Raw genomic sequence first — 15,954 nt, 5'->3', positions numbered from 1 at the left:
CATGCACTGGGTCTCTGGTATAGGATAATAGGCAAACAGAGTAATATAAAGAACAGAGAAATGTTCAGAAACAAGCCTACATGCACATGATGATTTATTACATCAAAAATGCAGCCTTCAATTCATGGGCAAAAGGACAGTCTATATAATAAATGATGATAGCTATTCATTTGCTTAAAAAGATGATATCAGGCTCTTTACCTTATAATTCACAAATAAATTCCAGATGGATTAAAGACTTAAACATAGAACACACCCAAACTTTATTTAGTTTGGGCGCAGGGAGAAAACCTCCTAACCTAAAGAAAAGGGACACCTTCTTAAACAAAATAAAGAAAACAAAATAAAACAAAGAAAGAAAACATGAAATATTTGATAATACCAAAATTTTACATTTCTATTCATGAAATATACCATAAGCAAAATTAAAATACAAATCATGAGAACAAGAAAACAGGAGAAAATATCTTTAACACATACAACAGACAATAGGTTACTATCCAGAATATATAATAACCTCATATAGGTACATCAGGAAAAGACAACACAGTAGGAAAAACAGGAAAGTATACAATGAATAACTTCAGAGAAAATAAAATACAAATGACCAATAAATATAAAATATACAACTGCCCTAATTATCAATGAAATATAAATTATATTTATTAGTTTGAAAAAAAATCTTTAAAACTTGATAATATCAAATATTATAAATGCTATAAAATTGATACAGTTTGGCTAGCAAGAGGGAAGTATCTGTTGAAATTTAAAATGCAATTCCACCTCTAAATATCTGCCTAACCAAATAAAAGAACATGTGTACCCTAAGAGGCATGTAAAAGATTTCTCCCCCTATCTGCAAAAAAGGCATCCTTTACTGTCTCAGTTCCCTGAACAAGAAAAGAACTGGAAACAAAGTTATGCCCATCAAGTATGTATAGTTAAGTAAATTATGATGGTCCATACATAGTGATACTTCCTGAAAATTTAGTATTGTAATTTTGGTGATTGGGTAAGGGAAGAGAACAAGTCCAAAAAGTTCTCTCAATTCCATTTTCTAATCTCTATTATAACGTGAGCAAAGTTATGCCAGGACTATCTTGGCAGAGAGAAGCATGTTTTTACAGAAGAATTTCTCCATAGAGCATCCCTTAGAAGCATGTCAATCAACAATTCATGATCAATCAGTGATTCTGACAAATATTCTTAGAGGCCCATGGAACTGCAATGAACCTGGTATCTTCTCTGACAAATATATTCATGGAAACCAACTTCGAAAATATTGTGCTTACAGTTAAAAACCTAATTATAGCCGAAACCTGTTTGGCTCAGTGGATAGAGCATCAGCCTGCGGACTGAAAGGTTCTGGGTTCGATTCCGGTCAAAGGCATGTACCTTGGTTGCGGGCATATCCCTGGTAGGGGGTGTGCAAGAGGCAGCTGATCGATGTTTCTGACTTTCTATCCCTCTCCCTTCCTCTCTGTAAAAAAGTCAATAAAATATATTTTAAAAATTATATTCAACATCAAAAATAAAGTTATGGGACTTTGCTTAAACCTATAAGCTCCAATTATAATCTTCATTCAAACAAACTTGAAAAAACAGTTCAATTATTGGGTGATATAGTCAATAGCTGATGGCTCTCCTCTGGGTTTACCACAACACATAAAATTATTTCAGGGAGTTGTGGTTTGCTGATAACATGCCAGACTTTCTGCCTATTTCCATTATTTATCAACACCACCCTCCCCCTCCCCCATCTATTCACAGAAAATGCTAGAAAGGGACTAGAGAAGAACATCTTACCTCTAGGCATGCTGATCAGCAGTACTTACCTTAATAGTTAAAGTGAGTGTATACCATTCTTGTGCTGTAACCTCAACTTGCCCTACAGCATATATGAGCCATCCAGCTGCAACACAAAAAAGTTATCTAAATCACAGAACCACGTAACTCAGTGGGGACTCACAGGTGGCTTTAGTATGTAATAGAGTTGACCTTAATAAACATCTACATTTCCAGATCTACAAATAACTTAAAACAAAACATCTTTCATTTGAGCATGCATTCAACAAGCACATATTGAGATCCTACTCTGGACCACATACTATCTGCAAAATCATCAGAGAACCAGAGAAATAAACTCACAAACCAACTATCATATAACACATTAGCTTCTATAGTTCCAGGGTACACTTTTACCTGATTGGACTAAATATGAAGGACAGGAGGAGGATTAAAAGACTACCATAAGATTTCTAGCTGGTGTAACTGATTACATGGTAACAGCATTCGCTGAGAATCAGAGAGAGAAAATAATGAGTTAATTTGGGCTGTTATTACACTATGTTTGAGTGCCTGAGAAAAAACCCAGGATGAGACCAAGGGGATAGTTTAAAACACAGAGCAGTAGGGACTAAAGACTCAGATTTAAATTCTTAGTTCCTATTCTGCTGATAACTCGTTGTGAGACCTGGGGCAAATCAATTAACCTCTCTGGCTCTTGGATTGGAAAATGTAAGGTACCTTCTAGATCAGTCACGCTATGCTTATGCAATTTCTACTCTCATGTCCTTATTACCCATTTCCTGTTTCATTTTTATTTTACTTATGGAGCCTTTAGAAAGAGATGGAGAGCAGCAAACTATAGAATTTTTTATTAATGCAAGAGAAAAAGCAGGAGACTAAGAACCAAGCAGAGCTACCACCACAAAGTCTAGTTTCAACAGAGAAGTATCCAAAATCAAAGGGAACTGGATGGAATTCAACTTGAACCTGGTCTAAGCACCTATCCTATCTAATAAAAGGGTAATATGCGAATTAACCATCATTCTGTCACAAAGATGGCAGCTCCCATAGCCATAAGATGGTGGCACCCAGTCCTCTCAGCCCCACTGGAGTCCCCCAGTTGCCATGGTGACAAGGCAAGGGTACCGTGACCGGCCAAAGATGGGCCTCTGGGCTGTGGAGAGTTACTGGCACACTAGCCCCACAGAGAGTTACTGGCACATAGATTTGTGTGCAGGGCTACTAGTTCTGGACAAAACACTATTCTACATAAAACAAGGGCTGCTAAGATGAATGAGAAAAGTCACACTGTTTTCAATGTATTAACTAGATTAGGAAATAGGATTACTCTATTTTAAGCATACCATTTCCTCTCCTTGTATTTCCACAGGCACAGTGGCCACTCCTGGCTTTTACTTACATGTTTCCTGAGCACTCTCTACCCTCACCCCCATCTACTCAAATCCCACCCTTACTGCCAGCTCAACTCTAATATACAAGAAAGCTTCGTACAAGTTGCCTCTCTCTCATGCTATAGAATAAGACACTTACCCAGATCACCTGTAACTCTGTAGGTTCCATTTGCGAAAATCCAGAAGAAAATCCCTCTGGCACTTCTAATCAAGATGCCACCTTTATTTACTCTTCCGGCAATGAACACACCTCCCTTCCTAGGGGTCTCTATGTAAACATCACACGTGATGGTCATATTGGACCTGCAAAAGGAAACTGTTGGTTAGGCTTTCCATTGTGCCATCCGAGCATAGCAGGATGATGGGTCACTGCACAGCCACATGCTTCCAAACTTCTAATAAAGGTGAGTACGTGATCAGCTTTGGCTGTGCTTGTAGCAAGAATGGGCTTTGAGAGTCTTCATTGATGATGGTTTTAAATTTTACAAGACTACAGTTAACTCCTTTCATTGCTTCTTTTAAATAATTACCGGATGACAATATTTACTGTTTTTAAGTTTCTTAAGACTATATTTCTTCTCTCTATAATAGTGTCTCATCCATCCTAAGAATAAGTAACATTAAAAGAAGCAATTTTTCTAGGAATTCATAAAAGGCAATCTCCCAACAATTGTTTATTACATTCCCATCAGCAAAGACAAGCAGTGAAAGCAATGGCAGGGGCTTCTGGGAAAACATCAATGACTTGAGGGATAAGTTTTATACTTAACACTAACAAGACTTAAAAACTCCAGACAAAAGATATAAAATTATTTCTCTGCAAAGACAGAGCCAACTCAATGTGGACCATAGTTGGGGTTTTCAACCTGAGTAACACTGAGACCAGCAGGAGGGCCTGTTAACCTGAGCAGCAGGTGGAGGGTGGGCCCCTTGGATTCTAACAGATTCCCAGGTAATGCTGATGCTGCTGGTCCGGGGATTCCAAATTGAGAACCCTTTTCTCCTGCAGAACTTCTCTGTTTATACAGAAACAGTAAAGCTCCGACTCTGAGGTGAATAATGGACAGTAGATTCAGCCAACTAGGAGCCATCAGGGCTAGGACTTGACTCTCCTCCAGTCAATGCTACTAGATACAATACCTTAGGCAGCGACCGAGCCACCTCAAACCAACATGATCTCTGAAAACAATTCACCTTGCACTTGAAATATAACTGCAAACAAGAAAGAAAGCCTGACCATAGCCAAGTAAAAAATAGCCAAGAAAGCAAGCAATCTACCTAAAATAAAAATTAAGAATGCCCCAAAATACATTGGAAATGGGGTAAACTGGATCTAGGCTTTTACATAATTTTTTTATCAGTAGAATTTGCACAGTAGAATTTTACTATGTAAATGAAAATATAAAAAAGCAGCATCTACAACAGGTATCCAACAATAAGGAAATCACATTTACTCCTCTAATCAGAGCTGGGCTACTTTAGGGGAAAATTAAATGCTAAGTAAGTAATGCCAGTCTCTCAGGTATGTCCTCCCATAGAAATCAATACATCCCTACCTCTTTTCTGGTTCCTTAGAGTTCGAATGTGCTACAAATACTGTCTGCATCATAAATTATTTGATTTACAGTGAAAGAAGATTGAAATTTTTTTTTCTTTCTTTTATGTCCTGTCCCATTGCAGAATAAGTGATTCCTGCATCAGAACTTACAGGCAATGTTACAGATAATGAATGAAGTAGAGTAACAGTGTGGTGCGCTCGTCCATAGCCATAGTCTCTCAGTGGTGCTGAGAGAACAAAACCCAGCCCACATATGAAGCAAATTTGATCAAAGGGATGTAGAGTTTGGATGTGTGCAGCCAAAAGGTAACTTTGGGAGGTTCTTTTGTGTGTGTTTCTAGAGAATTTTCTAAATTAATTTTTAGAGAGAGGAAAAGAGCGAAAGTGAGTAAAAGATGGACTGGCTGTCTCCTGCACACCCCATATGGGGATAGAGTTCACAACCAGGCATGTGCCCTGACCAGGAATCCCAACAGGACAATGCCCAACCAACTGAGCCACTCCAGATAGAGGGCAAAGGTAACTTTGTGATTGTCTTCAGATCCCAAACAGACCTTACTAAGAAAATGGAAAATCATAAGTTGCTCTGGGGAAGTCTACCTAAATTACTGTGCTGGTACGTAACTACTTATAAGTATGACAGAGGAAATTCTACTGAAAACACAGACCTAAGAACTGGCAGCACACATTGAGAGCTAATTCACACACACACACACACACACACACACACACACACAAAAAAAAAAAAAAAAAAAAAAAAAAAAAAAAAAAAAAACTACAGAGAAAGCTCACTAATGAGGCTGTGAGGTGTGGTCCAAAGAGCATGGGCTACAGAACCAGAGAGATCTGGTCTCTTACTTGGTTCTGCAATTTACCAGGGTAGGATCATGGGCAAATCTCAACCGGAAGCCTGATTCCCAATCTATAAGCTGGGAGGATGAGGCCTCTGCCATAGATGGTTGCAGAGACTTACACCAGTGTTTAGTATTACCTCTGTAAGGGTCCCAGAAACTATGGATAGCTGACAGAGCTGGGGACTAGAATTGTGATTTTTAACAGAAAAGAGGCAATACAGAAGGGATAAGGTTTTCTGCAGCATTCCACAGATAAACAATTCAAGGTTCTTTTCAGAACTATATTCCCCACCTTGTCTGATTTCCAAACTGCAGATAGGCTATTTGATAGGCGTAGCTTGTATCACTAAATTTGGAACAGTTTCATAGTGGAATTATACCAGCTAAAAAGAAAAATAGAAGAAAAAAAAACACACACCGAAAACTGATATAATAACCAGTACATTAGAATTCCCTAACTGACTTAACGGGGAAGAGGAATTTTGGTTTTGTCATTATATTTTAAGTGAAAAACAAATACAACTTGTCTCTTTAACAAATGCCTAAAGAATTGAATTCGCTATCCAACTAAAAGCTAATTTTCACTAGTGCCATCTACAGTCACAGGCTAGAATATTGTAATTCTAGTATAAACCCAGCAGGTGGCACCACCAGATCAAAAAAAAAAACAAACCAAAAACAGCCACTCAAATTATATAGTGTAAATAAATGCTAAATTACGATTGGTCCAAAAGTCCTCAATTTTTATATTAAAATCTTCTGTTACTGGAATAAGTACTACTAAACTGAGCAAATTAGAGGGAAGGAAACTGACACCAAACAATTTGCTACTTTGGGGTCACCATAATATTCAGTAACTATCACACACCTATTAGGTGCCTGGACAAGACAGGAGGACGGTGGACAAGTCTTTGTTTCAGAATGTACTCAAAGGCACGACAGGGTTACTGCAGTCAGATCTACTTCAAGAACGCCAGCATCACGTACCACTTGTAATCCCCGATGATGCTGATGGTGCTGGCGGCGTCCGCAGCCCACGTAATGGGCCGCTGGTTGAGAACTTGGCGCAGCGTGAAGCGGTGCTCTCCGGGGTCTTCCATATTCATAAAGTATTCGAACACGCCCGTCTGGTCAGCAAAATTTGGGGCTTCACTGAAAAACGGGTATTCTGTTCAGAATATAATAAATTCTCTGTTTAATATCAAATCCTCACAGAACATTTTCTCTCGGAGATCTTACGGCGCATTTTAAAACACTGCTGAAAAGTTCTAAACAAGGAAATGAAACTTACAACCAGTCAAGAGGTTAGGATTTAGGTTAATAATGAGATTTTGATTTTACGCTGTCATTATTTAATGTCCATAAGATCGGTTGTGACATACAGACTTTACATATTTAACCTGTGCACCTGCTGAAGGGGAAAGACCATGAATCCTGGAGGAAGGCAGACCTGGGTTCAAGTTCTAGTCTGGCCCTGGGCAAAGTGCTCCACTTTCCTGCCTCCCAGTTTCCTCATTTCGAAGTGGGAGGAGGACCGAGAACAAATACATGAAAGAACGTATATAAAGTGCAGACATAAGCCAGCCCTGACCAGGATGCAACAAGAGACAGTTTTGTTATTTCTAATATCTGTCAGACAAAGCTCTAAGTCACTGCTCACTGTCATCAGCTGAGAGACATTAGAAAAGGCTCCAAACACAGGATTTAGAAATCACAAATTTTCTATTTCTAAAATGGAAAAAAAAAAATCCGTGTTGAGCCTAAACTATCAATCTCTTCTTAGTTTTATTAAATTATAATCTTACCATGTTGAAGGCACTAGATAAGCAATTTTTAGTCATAATATCTTACGGCAATTTCTCACTTCCTGATTTTCCAAGTGTTTTCACATTTGCCACATCATTTGAGACATTAAGAACCCTATGAAGTAGTTCTGAGGCCTGGCCTCTGGTGTTTAATTTCTTTTTCAGTGTATTTTAGATTGGAAGGATGAGGATTGCCTTTCATCTGCAGGTCACAGAATAAACGGTCAGAGTGCCCACAGGCCGTGTCCCATGCTGACCCCTCCTGACCAAACGCAAGGAGGGTTAGTTACTGCTGCAGACAGAGGACTGCGCCCGACGCTAAGATACTGGAGGCCATTTCAGGGACTTGAAAACAGCACCACGCTCTGCTGTGGAGGGAGGGTCACTGTTGCCTGGTTTATCCTAATGATTGAGAGGACTCAGTACACAGTGCAAATGGCCTTGTACTCCTGTCAACCAGGGATTGCTTCCTGGGAAGAAGCTGAGACCCTGGCAGGGACCACTGGGCAGGGGTGGAGGAGTCTGGGAGTCCGATCTGAGGTGGTGGGGCAGGCCCGCAGCAAGAGGAATCTGGGTCTCTCTCCCAAAGCCAATCTTCCTCCCTACTTCTCCCCTCCAGCCGTGGGTCCTAGGAGCAGAGAACCTGACCCTGCCTGTGAGATCCATGATGCTATGCCCACACACCTACTAGTCACCAAGTCTTGTCAATTACTGAGGGCTCTAGGAATACAATGACTAAATTACCAACAGTTTTCCTACATTTGCAAGATTTCCTAAATTTCCTAATAATCAAAAGCTTTCTAAACAGCAGCAGGACAAATCTTCCCAGGAGCCCAGGAGAGGACACACATAAAGACCCTGGGCACACTAGAGGGTGGACAAAGAGCTGGGCACAGTAGAGCAACTGCCCACAAACACTATGGGAGGAGAGATGTGAATGTGCCTTAAATTCTACACAAAGGACGATGGCTTTCACAAAATCTAGGCAAGGGGCAGTAGCAGTGTAACAAATCTTAAGTTTCACCAAAAACTAGTTATAACTCTTTCATCCTGACAATGACCTCAAGGCTTTTGCTGGCATTGAAAAATAAAGGGTCTTCAAATAGAGATTTACCCTGAAGTAACATCCTATATAATAAAGAGGTAATATGCAAATTAAACCTCGTGCCCTCACAAGATGGCTGCCTATGACCAGGCCAGCAGAGTGGTTTGTGAGGGACAACCAAAGGACTGAACAAGCAGGCTGCATGGGGAGACCAGGCCAGCAGGGGGGTTAGTGAGGGATGACCAAACAACTGAACAGCAGGCTGCATGAGGTGACCAGGCCGATGGGAGGCGGGGAGGGGGACCCATTAGAAGCAATCAGGCAGGCAGACAGGTGAACTATTAAGATATTAAGAGCGAGCAGTCCAGCATTGTGAGAGGGATGTCCCAAGGGGTCCCAGATTGGAGAAGGTGCAGGCTGGGCTGAGGGGATGTGCACGGACCTCTAGTAAAAGATAAGAGACTTGGAGCTAAGTGAATGCACTTTTACAGTGCTCCATCACACACTGGTTTCACAGGTAAAATCTCTCCATGCCTGATAAAAATGGGAACCAAGCTAAAGTTGTAGTGAAGGAACTCACCAACGTTGAAGTCATCCTTGTAGATGGGTGGGAAGGGCTGGGACTTGGGAGGTGGCGGGTAGCTGCCTTTGCTGCCGGTGGTGAGAGTGGTGAGTGTAAATAGCTCATCCTCTTGCAGCTCCACTGTGAAGCTGCTGCTGCTGTCGAGGAGCTAAGAAGAAAATGTGGTGTCAAGGCCAGGGCTTTGGCTTGTCTTATTTGGGCAAAATGGCTTTTTAAAACAAAGGCTCAAAGATAAGCCAAACTCATTTCTGTTAGAACTTCCTAACCACTTATAAAGGGTACAGCCTAGATCAAGGCCCTCCAAAAAAAATTATAAGTTATTTTGAAGAGTTTGTAAGATTATTCTTCATAGAAAGCACTTTTTAAAGACTTTCACTACATCGAAGGAAGGAGGACTAGATGATCCCAAAATCTACTTCTATTAGCGCATTATTTTCCATTAGACTGTAAGTTCCTTAAAACTGTACAGGGGTACGCAAAAGTAGGCTCACAGTTACTTATATGGAAAATAATATAAAAATTAATAATAATATAAGAACAAATTTTTGCAAACTAACAACTTTAAACTGATTTTTGCCCACCCTTGTACATGTGTGTTTTAAATATTACATCATTGTCTATAATAAAAATAGTATAATTAACACTTTATATGTGTTTATGTCTATATATGTTTATGTTCAGGGTGGGGCAAAAGTGGGTTTACAGTTGGGTGTATGGAAAATAATATAGTAATTAATAAATAAAATACAAGAATAAGTTGTTTCACATATTGCCAACTGTAAGCCTAGTTTTGTCCAACCCTGTACATATTCAAAACACATAACTAAGAGATCTGCTTATTTACTATTTCATTCTGCTAATTTTTTACTAAGGTAAAAAAAATCCATAAAATCTCACTGGTGACTCAGGTGTTAGTCACAGAAAACCTTTTACTGTTCAGAAGAAGAAAAAGTTCAACTCATTCTATGTTCAATATATATTTCAATTAGCAAGTTAGATTTATAACACATTTATGATCTTAGCAAATTAATCTCTTTAAGTCACAATATCCTCATCTATAAAATGAGACAAAACTATGCATACTTCCTAGGGCTTCTGTCAGGACTGAAAGGGATAATATTTCCACAGTGCTCCTAGCCCAGAGTGTGACCTATGAAAACACTTCCTCTGTCTTACCTGTTGTGTGCCAAAAGCAGTCTAGTGTACAATTAATGTAGGCACTTGATGTATGCCTATTCTATGAAATTTGAGCAGTTTTCTTCCTACTTTGAACTAAAGGGGGTTCTATTCTATCTTTGCTTTAATAATAAATTGCTGGTCAGATCTACGAAATATCTAACACCATATTCTGGCTCGGAAATAGCCCCAAGTGATATTATTTTTCCTATGGGGAAAATCAATTTTATTATGCTAGTTCTAGCAATTGTTGTACAAATAAAACAGACTGTTATTTTTTTTCTTTCCAGATTTAATATTAATGCATGTTCAATCATTGAGAGTGGCTAGTGGGTTCACAGGATATAAATAATTACCAGATTTGCATCAATTAGGGGCAATAATGTGCCTGCTTAGGCCAATCCATCCTCTGAAATATTTTCTGAGAAACCACCATGCACTCCGCACTGCAGCAGGCTCTTGGATAAAAAGCTAAAGAAGGCAGGGCCTCAGTTCTCAAGGCGGCCAGTGCGGTGGGAAAGTGTTTAACTGGACAAGCACATATTCCCAGGTGGAGAAGAGCTAAGGCTGGTGGGAAAAGCACTGAGGAAGTGACCTTGAGCTGAGTCTTGAAGGATGACAAAGACATGTGGTGAGACATTCTAGGAGGAAGAAAAGGCATGTGCCAAGTCACAAAAGTAGTTAAACTGGCATGTTATGCTCTGGAAAATGCAAAAGCACTTTAATCTGTGAGGCCAGTGTTATAGGACACGCATCTCGAGGTCATATGGAGTGCCAGGGGCTACACTAAGAGATGTGATCTTACAGGAAAAAAATCACTGAGGCACTTTGAGCAAGAGATGAAAAAAATCCGATCTGCATTTTAGACACATCACTCTGGTAGCAGTGTGACGGGGGTCTGAAGAGAGTCAGATTAGCGGCAGGGGAAACAGGAGGTGGTTTCCAAAATCTGGGAGCAAGATATGAGGAATGGAATCAAGCAGTAGCAGTAGGAATGAGGAATGGGTAAGAGAGGCGTGCGGATGAGAATCCACCATGCTCGATCGCTGGTGGTATATAAAGTGTGAGAACATAGAGAGTAGGAAAGACCGGTTCAAATGAGACTCAACTTTCTGACTGGGGCAACCCAAGAAAAAGATGGTGGTATCATTCTCTAAGACAAACCAAACACCTACAGAAACAAGCAGATCTATAAAACACAAACTGCTTTGAAGATGATCTCTATTTTATTAAAAAAAAAAAAAAAAAAAAAAAAAAAAAACTATTACGCTTCAGCCATAAAGTCAATTATAAAATTAAAAATTCTTAATTCATTAATCAAATTTGTTCCCTTAAACTGTTGCAATGCTCAATACATAGGAATTTGTTTTAATACTACCCAGAGAGAATCCAGTTGTTTAAAGAGAAACCTCTCAGATGACTTCCCAAGCTTGCTGTACCACACCTGCAGCTCTGGTATTTCACTCTGAGGAGAGAGCACACAGGAAGCACAGCTGAGTGGCTGGTCGTACCCTTCTGAGGATTTCTGAAATCAGTGCCAGCAAGAGCGAACCCGTGGCCATGTGCACTTTTCTTCTATCCACCAAAAGGCCCGCCTCTCAGATTTAAATGGTAACATTTTGAAAGTAGAAAAGCATTATTCAAGCAAATATTTTATTTACTATAAAATATTTCCCTATAAACTTTTGCCAAATGTTCAATTATTTTAGTGCCTTGGCTTCAAAAATACTCATTATTGTACTTTTGTGGAAAGCTTTTTAAGAATATTCTGGTATTGCCAAGCTCATGTGGCTCAATGGTTGAACCTTGACCTATGAATCAGGAGGTCACGGTTTGATTCCCAGTCAGGGTACATGCCCAGGTTGCAGGCTTGGTTTCCAGCAGGGGGCGGGCAGAAGGCAGCTGATCAATGATTCACTCTCATCATTGCTGCTTCTGTCTCCCTCTCCCTCTCTCTTCCTCCCTGAAATCAATTTTTAAAAATATTTTTTTAAAGAATGTCCTAGTATTAAAAAACCACCTTTATGTGATTAGTGGTTAGAAAGGGTGCTGCATTTTCTGTATTCAAATATAACAATAGGTAGAAATAGCTAGAGTCTGGTCTCTCTTGCTTTTATGTACAGAGTTCTATATAGATCAGTGCTTGAAAGGTCCCCTACCTGATGCTCCTACTAATAAGAATGACTTTTCTGCAGGTCACTTTTGTTAAATGCTCTTCAAGGCCACAGAGCTCTCTCTTCTAGCAGCTCCTGGAGTGATAGACTAAAACCAGTCAGCAGCTAGAAGACATGGCATTCATCCACACACATAAAAACTTTTTTTTTTAACTTTTAGTAAACTTTATGGTAAACAACAACAAAAAACAACAACATTATTTTATAATAATTTTCCTTACCCATAAGAACATGGGAGCCGAAACCGGTGTGGCTCAATGGATAGAGCGTCAGCCTGCAGACTGAAAGGTCCTGGGTTCGATTCCGGTCAAGGGCGTGTACCTTGATTGTGGGCTCATCCCCGGTGGAGGGTGTGCAGGAGGCAGCTGATCGATGATTCTCTCTCATCGATGTTTCTAGCTCTCTATCCCTCTCTCTTCTTCTCTGTGTAAAATCAATAAAATATATATTTTTAAAAAAAAAACATGGGAGGCAACCAGTGACTTTTAAAAAAATGTATTTTATTGATTTTTTTACAGAGAGGAAGGGAGAGGGATAGAGAGTTAGAAATATCGATCAGCTGCCTTCTGCACACCCCCCACTGAGGATGTGCCCACAACCAAGGTACATGCCCTTGACTGGAATTAAACCTGGGACCTTTCAGTCCGCAGGCCGATGCTCTACCCACTGAACCAAACCTGTTTCGGCAAGTGACTTTTTTATAAAAATTGTTTCTTTAAGACTCTAATAAGACAACATCTTGTTTTCTAACTATAACATATGATTTCATTTAAAAACTGATAGACTATGATAAAATATATACATTCTCAAAACCAAAATAAAAGCCCCACATCTTTACTTACAAAAGAACCCTGAAGAAAGAAGGTAGCAACTTGGTGTGACACGTTGAAATAAGGAAGCAGTGGCCGTATACACTTAGAATGTTTATGGCTCTGAGGAGAAAGAAAATCACATAAATTACCCAAATTATGCACAAGTCATTAGGAAAAAATATTAAACATTTAATTCCCCAATAGTAAGAGAAACTGTACATATTAGGTGACAACTATGAGTTTATTGTAAAATTTTAAAGACTTTTTTCTAATATAACCTTTATTATGTGTCCATTGCGTATCACTAGGCAAAGTAAAACTCACTGGCATTTTGACTGAACCAAACTTTGAATTCATAGATAAATTCCAGTCATATTATAGCACCCACATTAAATTTTTTATGGTGCAAATATTTTCCAAGTAAAATACATCAAGAAAACAAATCCTTGAGATGTTTTTGTGTTTTATTCTGAGTGAAAGCAACAAGACAAAAAACAGTAAATACTGAATGATTCCACTGAGACAAAACTTCAGAAAATGCAAACTATTCTTCAGTGATATAAAGCAATGAATTCACAATGTACGGGGAGTAACAGGACAGAGGTACTACTTATACAAGGACATGAATCCTCTTGGGTGGGTGATGGATACACATTCACTACCTTGGTTGTAATGATGGTTTATTGGGCTATACATGTTAAACCTTGTGATCCCACGCAAACACATACATAATTTCTCAAGGTTTAACATGTATAAGCCCAATAAACCACAAAATATGCCACTTTGTTATAAAGATTACACTAAGTTGAAGATAGTTGAGGCTCTACAAATGAAGGAAAACAAAAGGAAGATTAAAAGTAGCACATTTTGGGAAATAAGGCTGCCATAAACCTCTTCAGGGTGCATCTACCCCAGAACGGAGGAATGGGAATAAAAACCCACCCCAAATCTCTAGGGGAGTTTTATGGCCCTGAAGGAGATGGAAAGACTGCTCATATCAGTCTAGTTAAACACTATCACAACTTTCTCATCTGCTGTTAGCTCTCCTAAAAACCCACATCTTTCCCAAAAGTCATTTATTTCCCCAAATGTTCCCTTTCTCCTTCCTCCATTACTCACTGAGCGAGGTGTATAAACTCAAATCCTAACCACCTGTTGAGTGGTTCACAGTGAGTTCTTCCCATGTGTATGTGCATTGCATGCACAAATAAATTCTGTTTTCTTTTCTCGGGCTATTCTGTCTTTTGTCGGTTTAATTTGTGGAGCCTCAGCTATTGATCCTGAAAGGGTATAGGGAAAAGTTCCTTCCTCCACTACATACTGCTTATCTTAGATAATAAAAACATAATATGCTAATTAGACTGAACAGCCGAACTACCTTCTGGACATCATTCTACACAAAGCCTAGGCAGTGGGGGGCCAAGGCAGAGGCAGATAGGGGCGATCAGGCAGGCAAGTGAGCAGATAGGGGTGATGAGGCAAACAGGCGAGTGGTTAGGGGTGATCAGGAGGCAGACAAGTGGTTAGGTGTGATCACGCAGGCAGGCAGAGTGGTTAGGGGCGGTCAGGTGAGCGGCAGGTGAGCAGTTAGAAGCCAGCAGTCAGGATTGCAACAGGGATGTCTGACTTCTGGATCAGGCCTAAACTGGCAGTCGAACATCTCCCGAGGGGTCCCAGATTGCAAGAGGGTGCAGGTAAGGCTGAGGGACACTCCCACCCACATGAATTTTATGAAACAGGGCTCTAGTTGTATATATAATCTTCAAAAGCTGATTAAAAAAAAAAAGTGATTTAATCCTAACCCCCCCCCCTTGAAAAAACAAAGAATTACCATTGTTTCAATGATGATGGTGAGGTTACCTAAGCCATCAGTCAGAGCTACATAGCTTCCTCCTTTCTCTAAATGGCCAACTGTCTTCAGGTAATACCAACCTGGTCGAGTAAACTGAGTAGTATGTGCTACAGAAAAGGATAGAAAGAGCCAAATAAGATAAAAATGGTAATAATGGGGTTGTTTTTTAAAAAGCTGTCTACTAATTTAGTCTGATTAATTCTAACAAGCTATTTTTTTTATTTTGAAAGAAAATACTTGCCAATTCCATGTTCCAACTTTGGAATAATTAGTCCAGTTAAATGGTACAATTGTGAGAGGATTCTTAGAATGACTAGTGAAAATAAATGAACCACACTCTATCAGTTCAAGAATACTGATTGTCTTTTTCCAATAGAAAAATAAGGTTATCCCCTCTCAATCTTTGTTCATCTCTTTTTAACCCACCCTAGTATTACTATAAAAATAAGGTTTAAAAATTTAATAATGCATTACAAAGACTAAGCTTTATGGTTTCAAACAAGTTTATTTCCACAACATATATTTATTGGGCATCTCCAATGCTGGCCCTGAAAATGTACTGAGCAATACTCTACAGCCTGACCCCACATGCAAAAAAATCAAGTTCAACATTTAAGGAGTTAAAAGAGCCAGGAGAATTAGGGGGAAGTTTCCGCCTCCCGTGACAGCCCCCTCTAAGAACGTTCTGCTTTGCCCTTAGAGAGGACTTGAGGGAGTGAGAGGTAGGGAACCATACCTGATATCCAAATAGGAGCTTCCACCATGTAGTGCCCACTCCAGGGCTCCTGGGCAGTCATCAGCCCGCTGCGCCCATAGGGCAACTGCTCATAGTAACTGGACACCACATTCCAAGCGATTGTTCTAGAAGATTGGTTTGATAAAAGAGAAACACCAA

At 39.6% G+C, this 15,954-nt stretch overlaps 1 protein-coding gene across 2 annotated transcripts in view; it reads right to left on the bottom strand.

The window, feature by feature from the left end:
* GALC (galactosylceramidase) overlaps positions 1 to 15,954 on the bottom strand; it is a 38,272-nt gene that overhangs the window by 2,486 nt on the left and 19,832 nt on the right. For both annotated transcript variants that reach the window (XM_036429726.2, XM_036429746.1), the window contains exons 9-16: positions 15,796 to 15,920; positions 15,039 to 15,166; positions 13,238 to 13,327; positions 11,600 to 11,686; positions 9,043 to 9,193; positions 6,600 to 6,780; positions 3,340 to 3,503; positions 1,836 to 1,912 (exon numbers count right to left, since the gene is read on the bottom strand). In XM_036429726.2, the coding sequence (XP_036285619.1) occupies positions 1,836 to 1,912; positions 3,340 to 3,503; positions 6,600 to 6,780; positions 9,043 to 9,193; positions 11,600 to 11,686; positions 13,238 to 13,327; positions 15,039 to 15,166; positions 15,796 to 15,920 (1,003 nt within the window). The remainder of the gene's footprint in view (positions 1 to 1,835; positions 1,913 to 3,339; positions 3,504 to 6,599; positions 6,781 to 9,042; positions 9,194 to 11,599; positions 11,687 to 13,237; positions 13,328 to 15,038; positions 15,167 to 15,795; positions 15,921 to 15,954) is intronic.

This window comes from Pipistrellus kuhlii, unplaced genomic scaffold (assembly GCF_014108245.1).
Source record: "Pipistrellus kuhlii isolate mPipKuh1 unplaced genomic scaffold, mPipKuh1.p scaffold_m20_p_1, whole genome shotgun sequence".
Classification (NCBI taxonomy): Eukaryota; Metazoa; Chordata; class Mammalia; order Chiroptera; family Vespertilionidae; genus Pipistrellus; species Pipistrellus kuhlii.
Note: the sequence above shows the minus strand (reverse complement) of the source record. Positions and strands in the feature narration are given on the sequence as shown.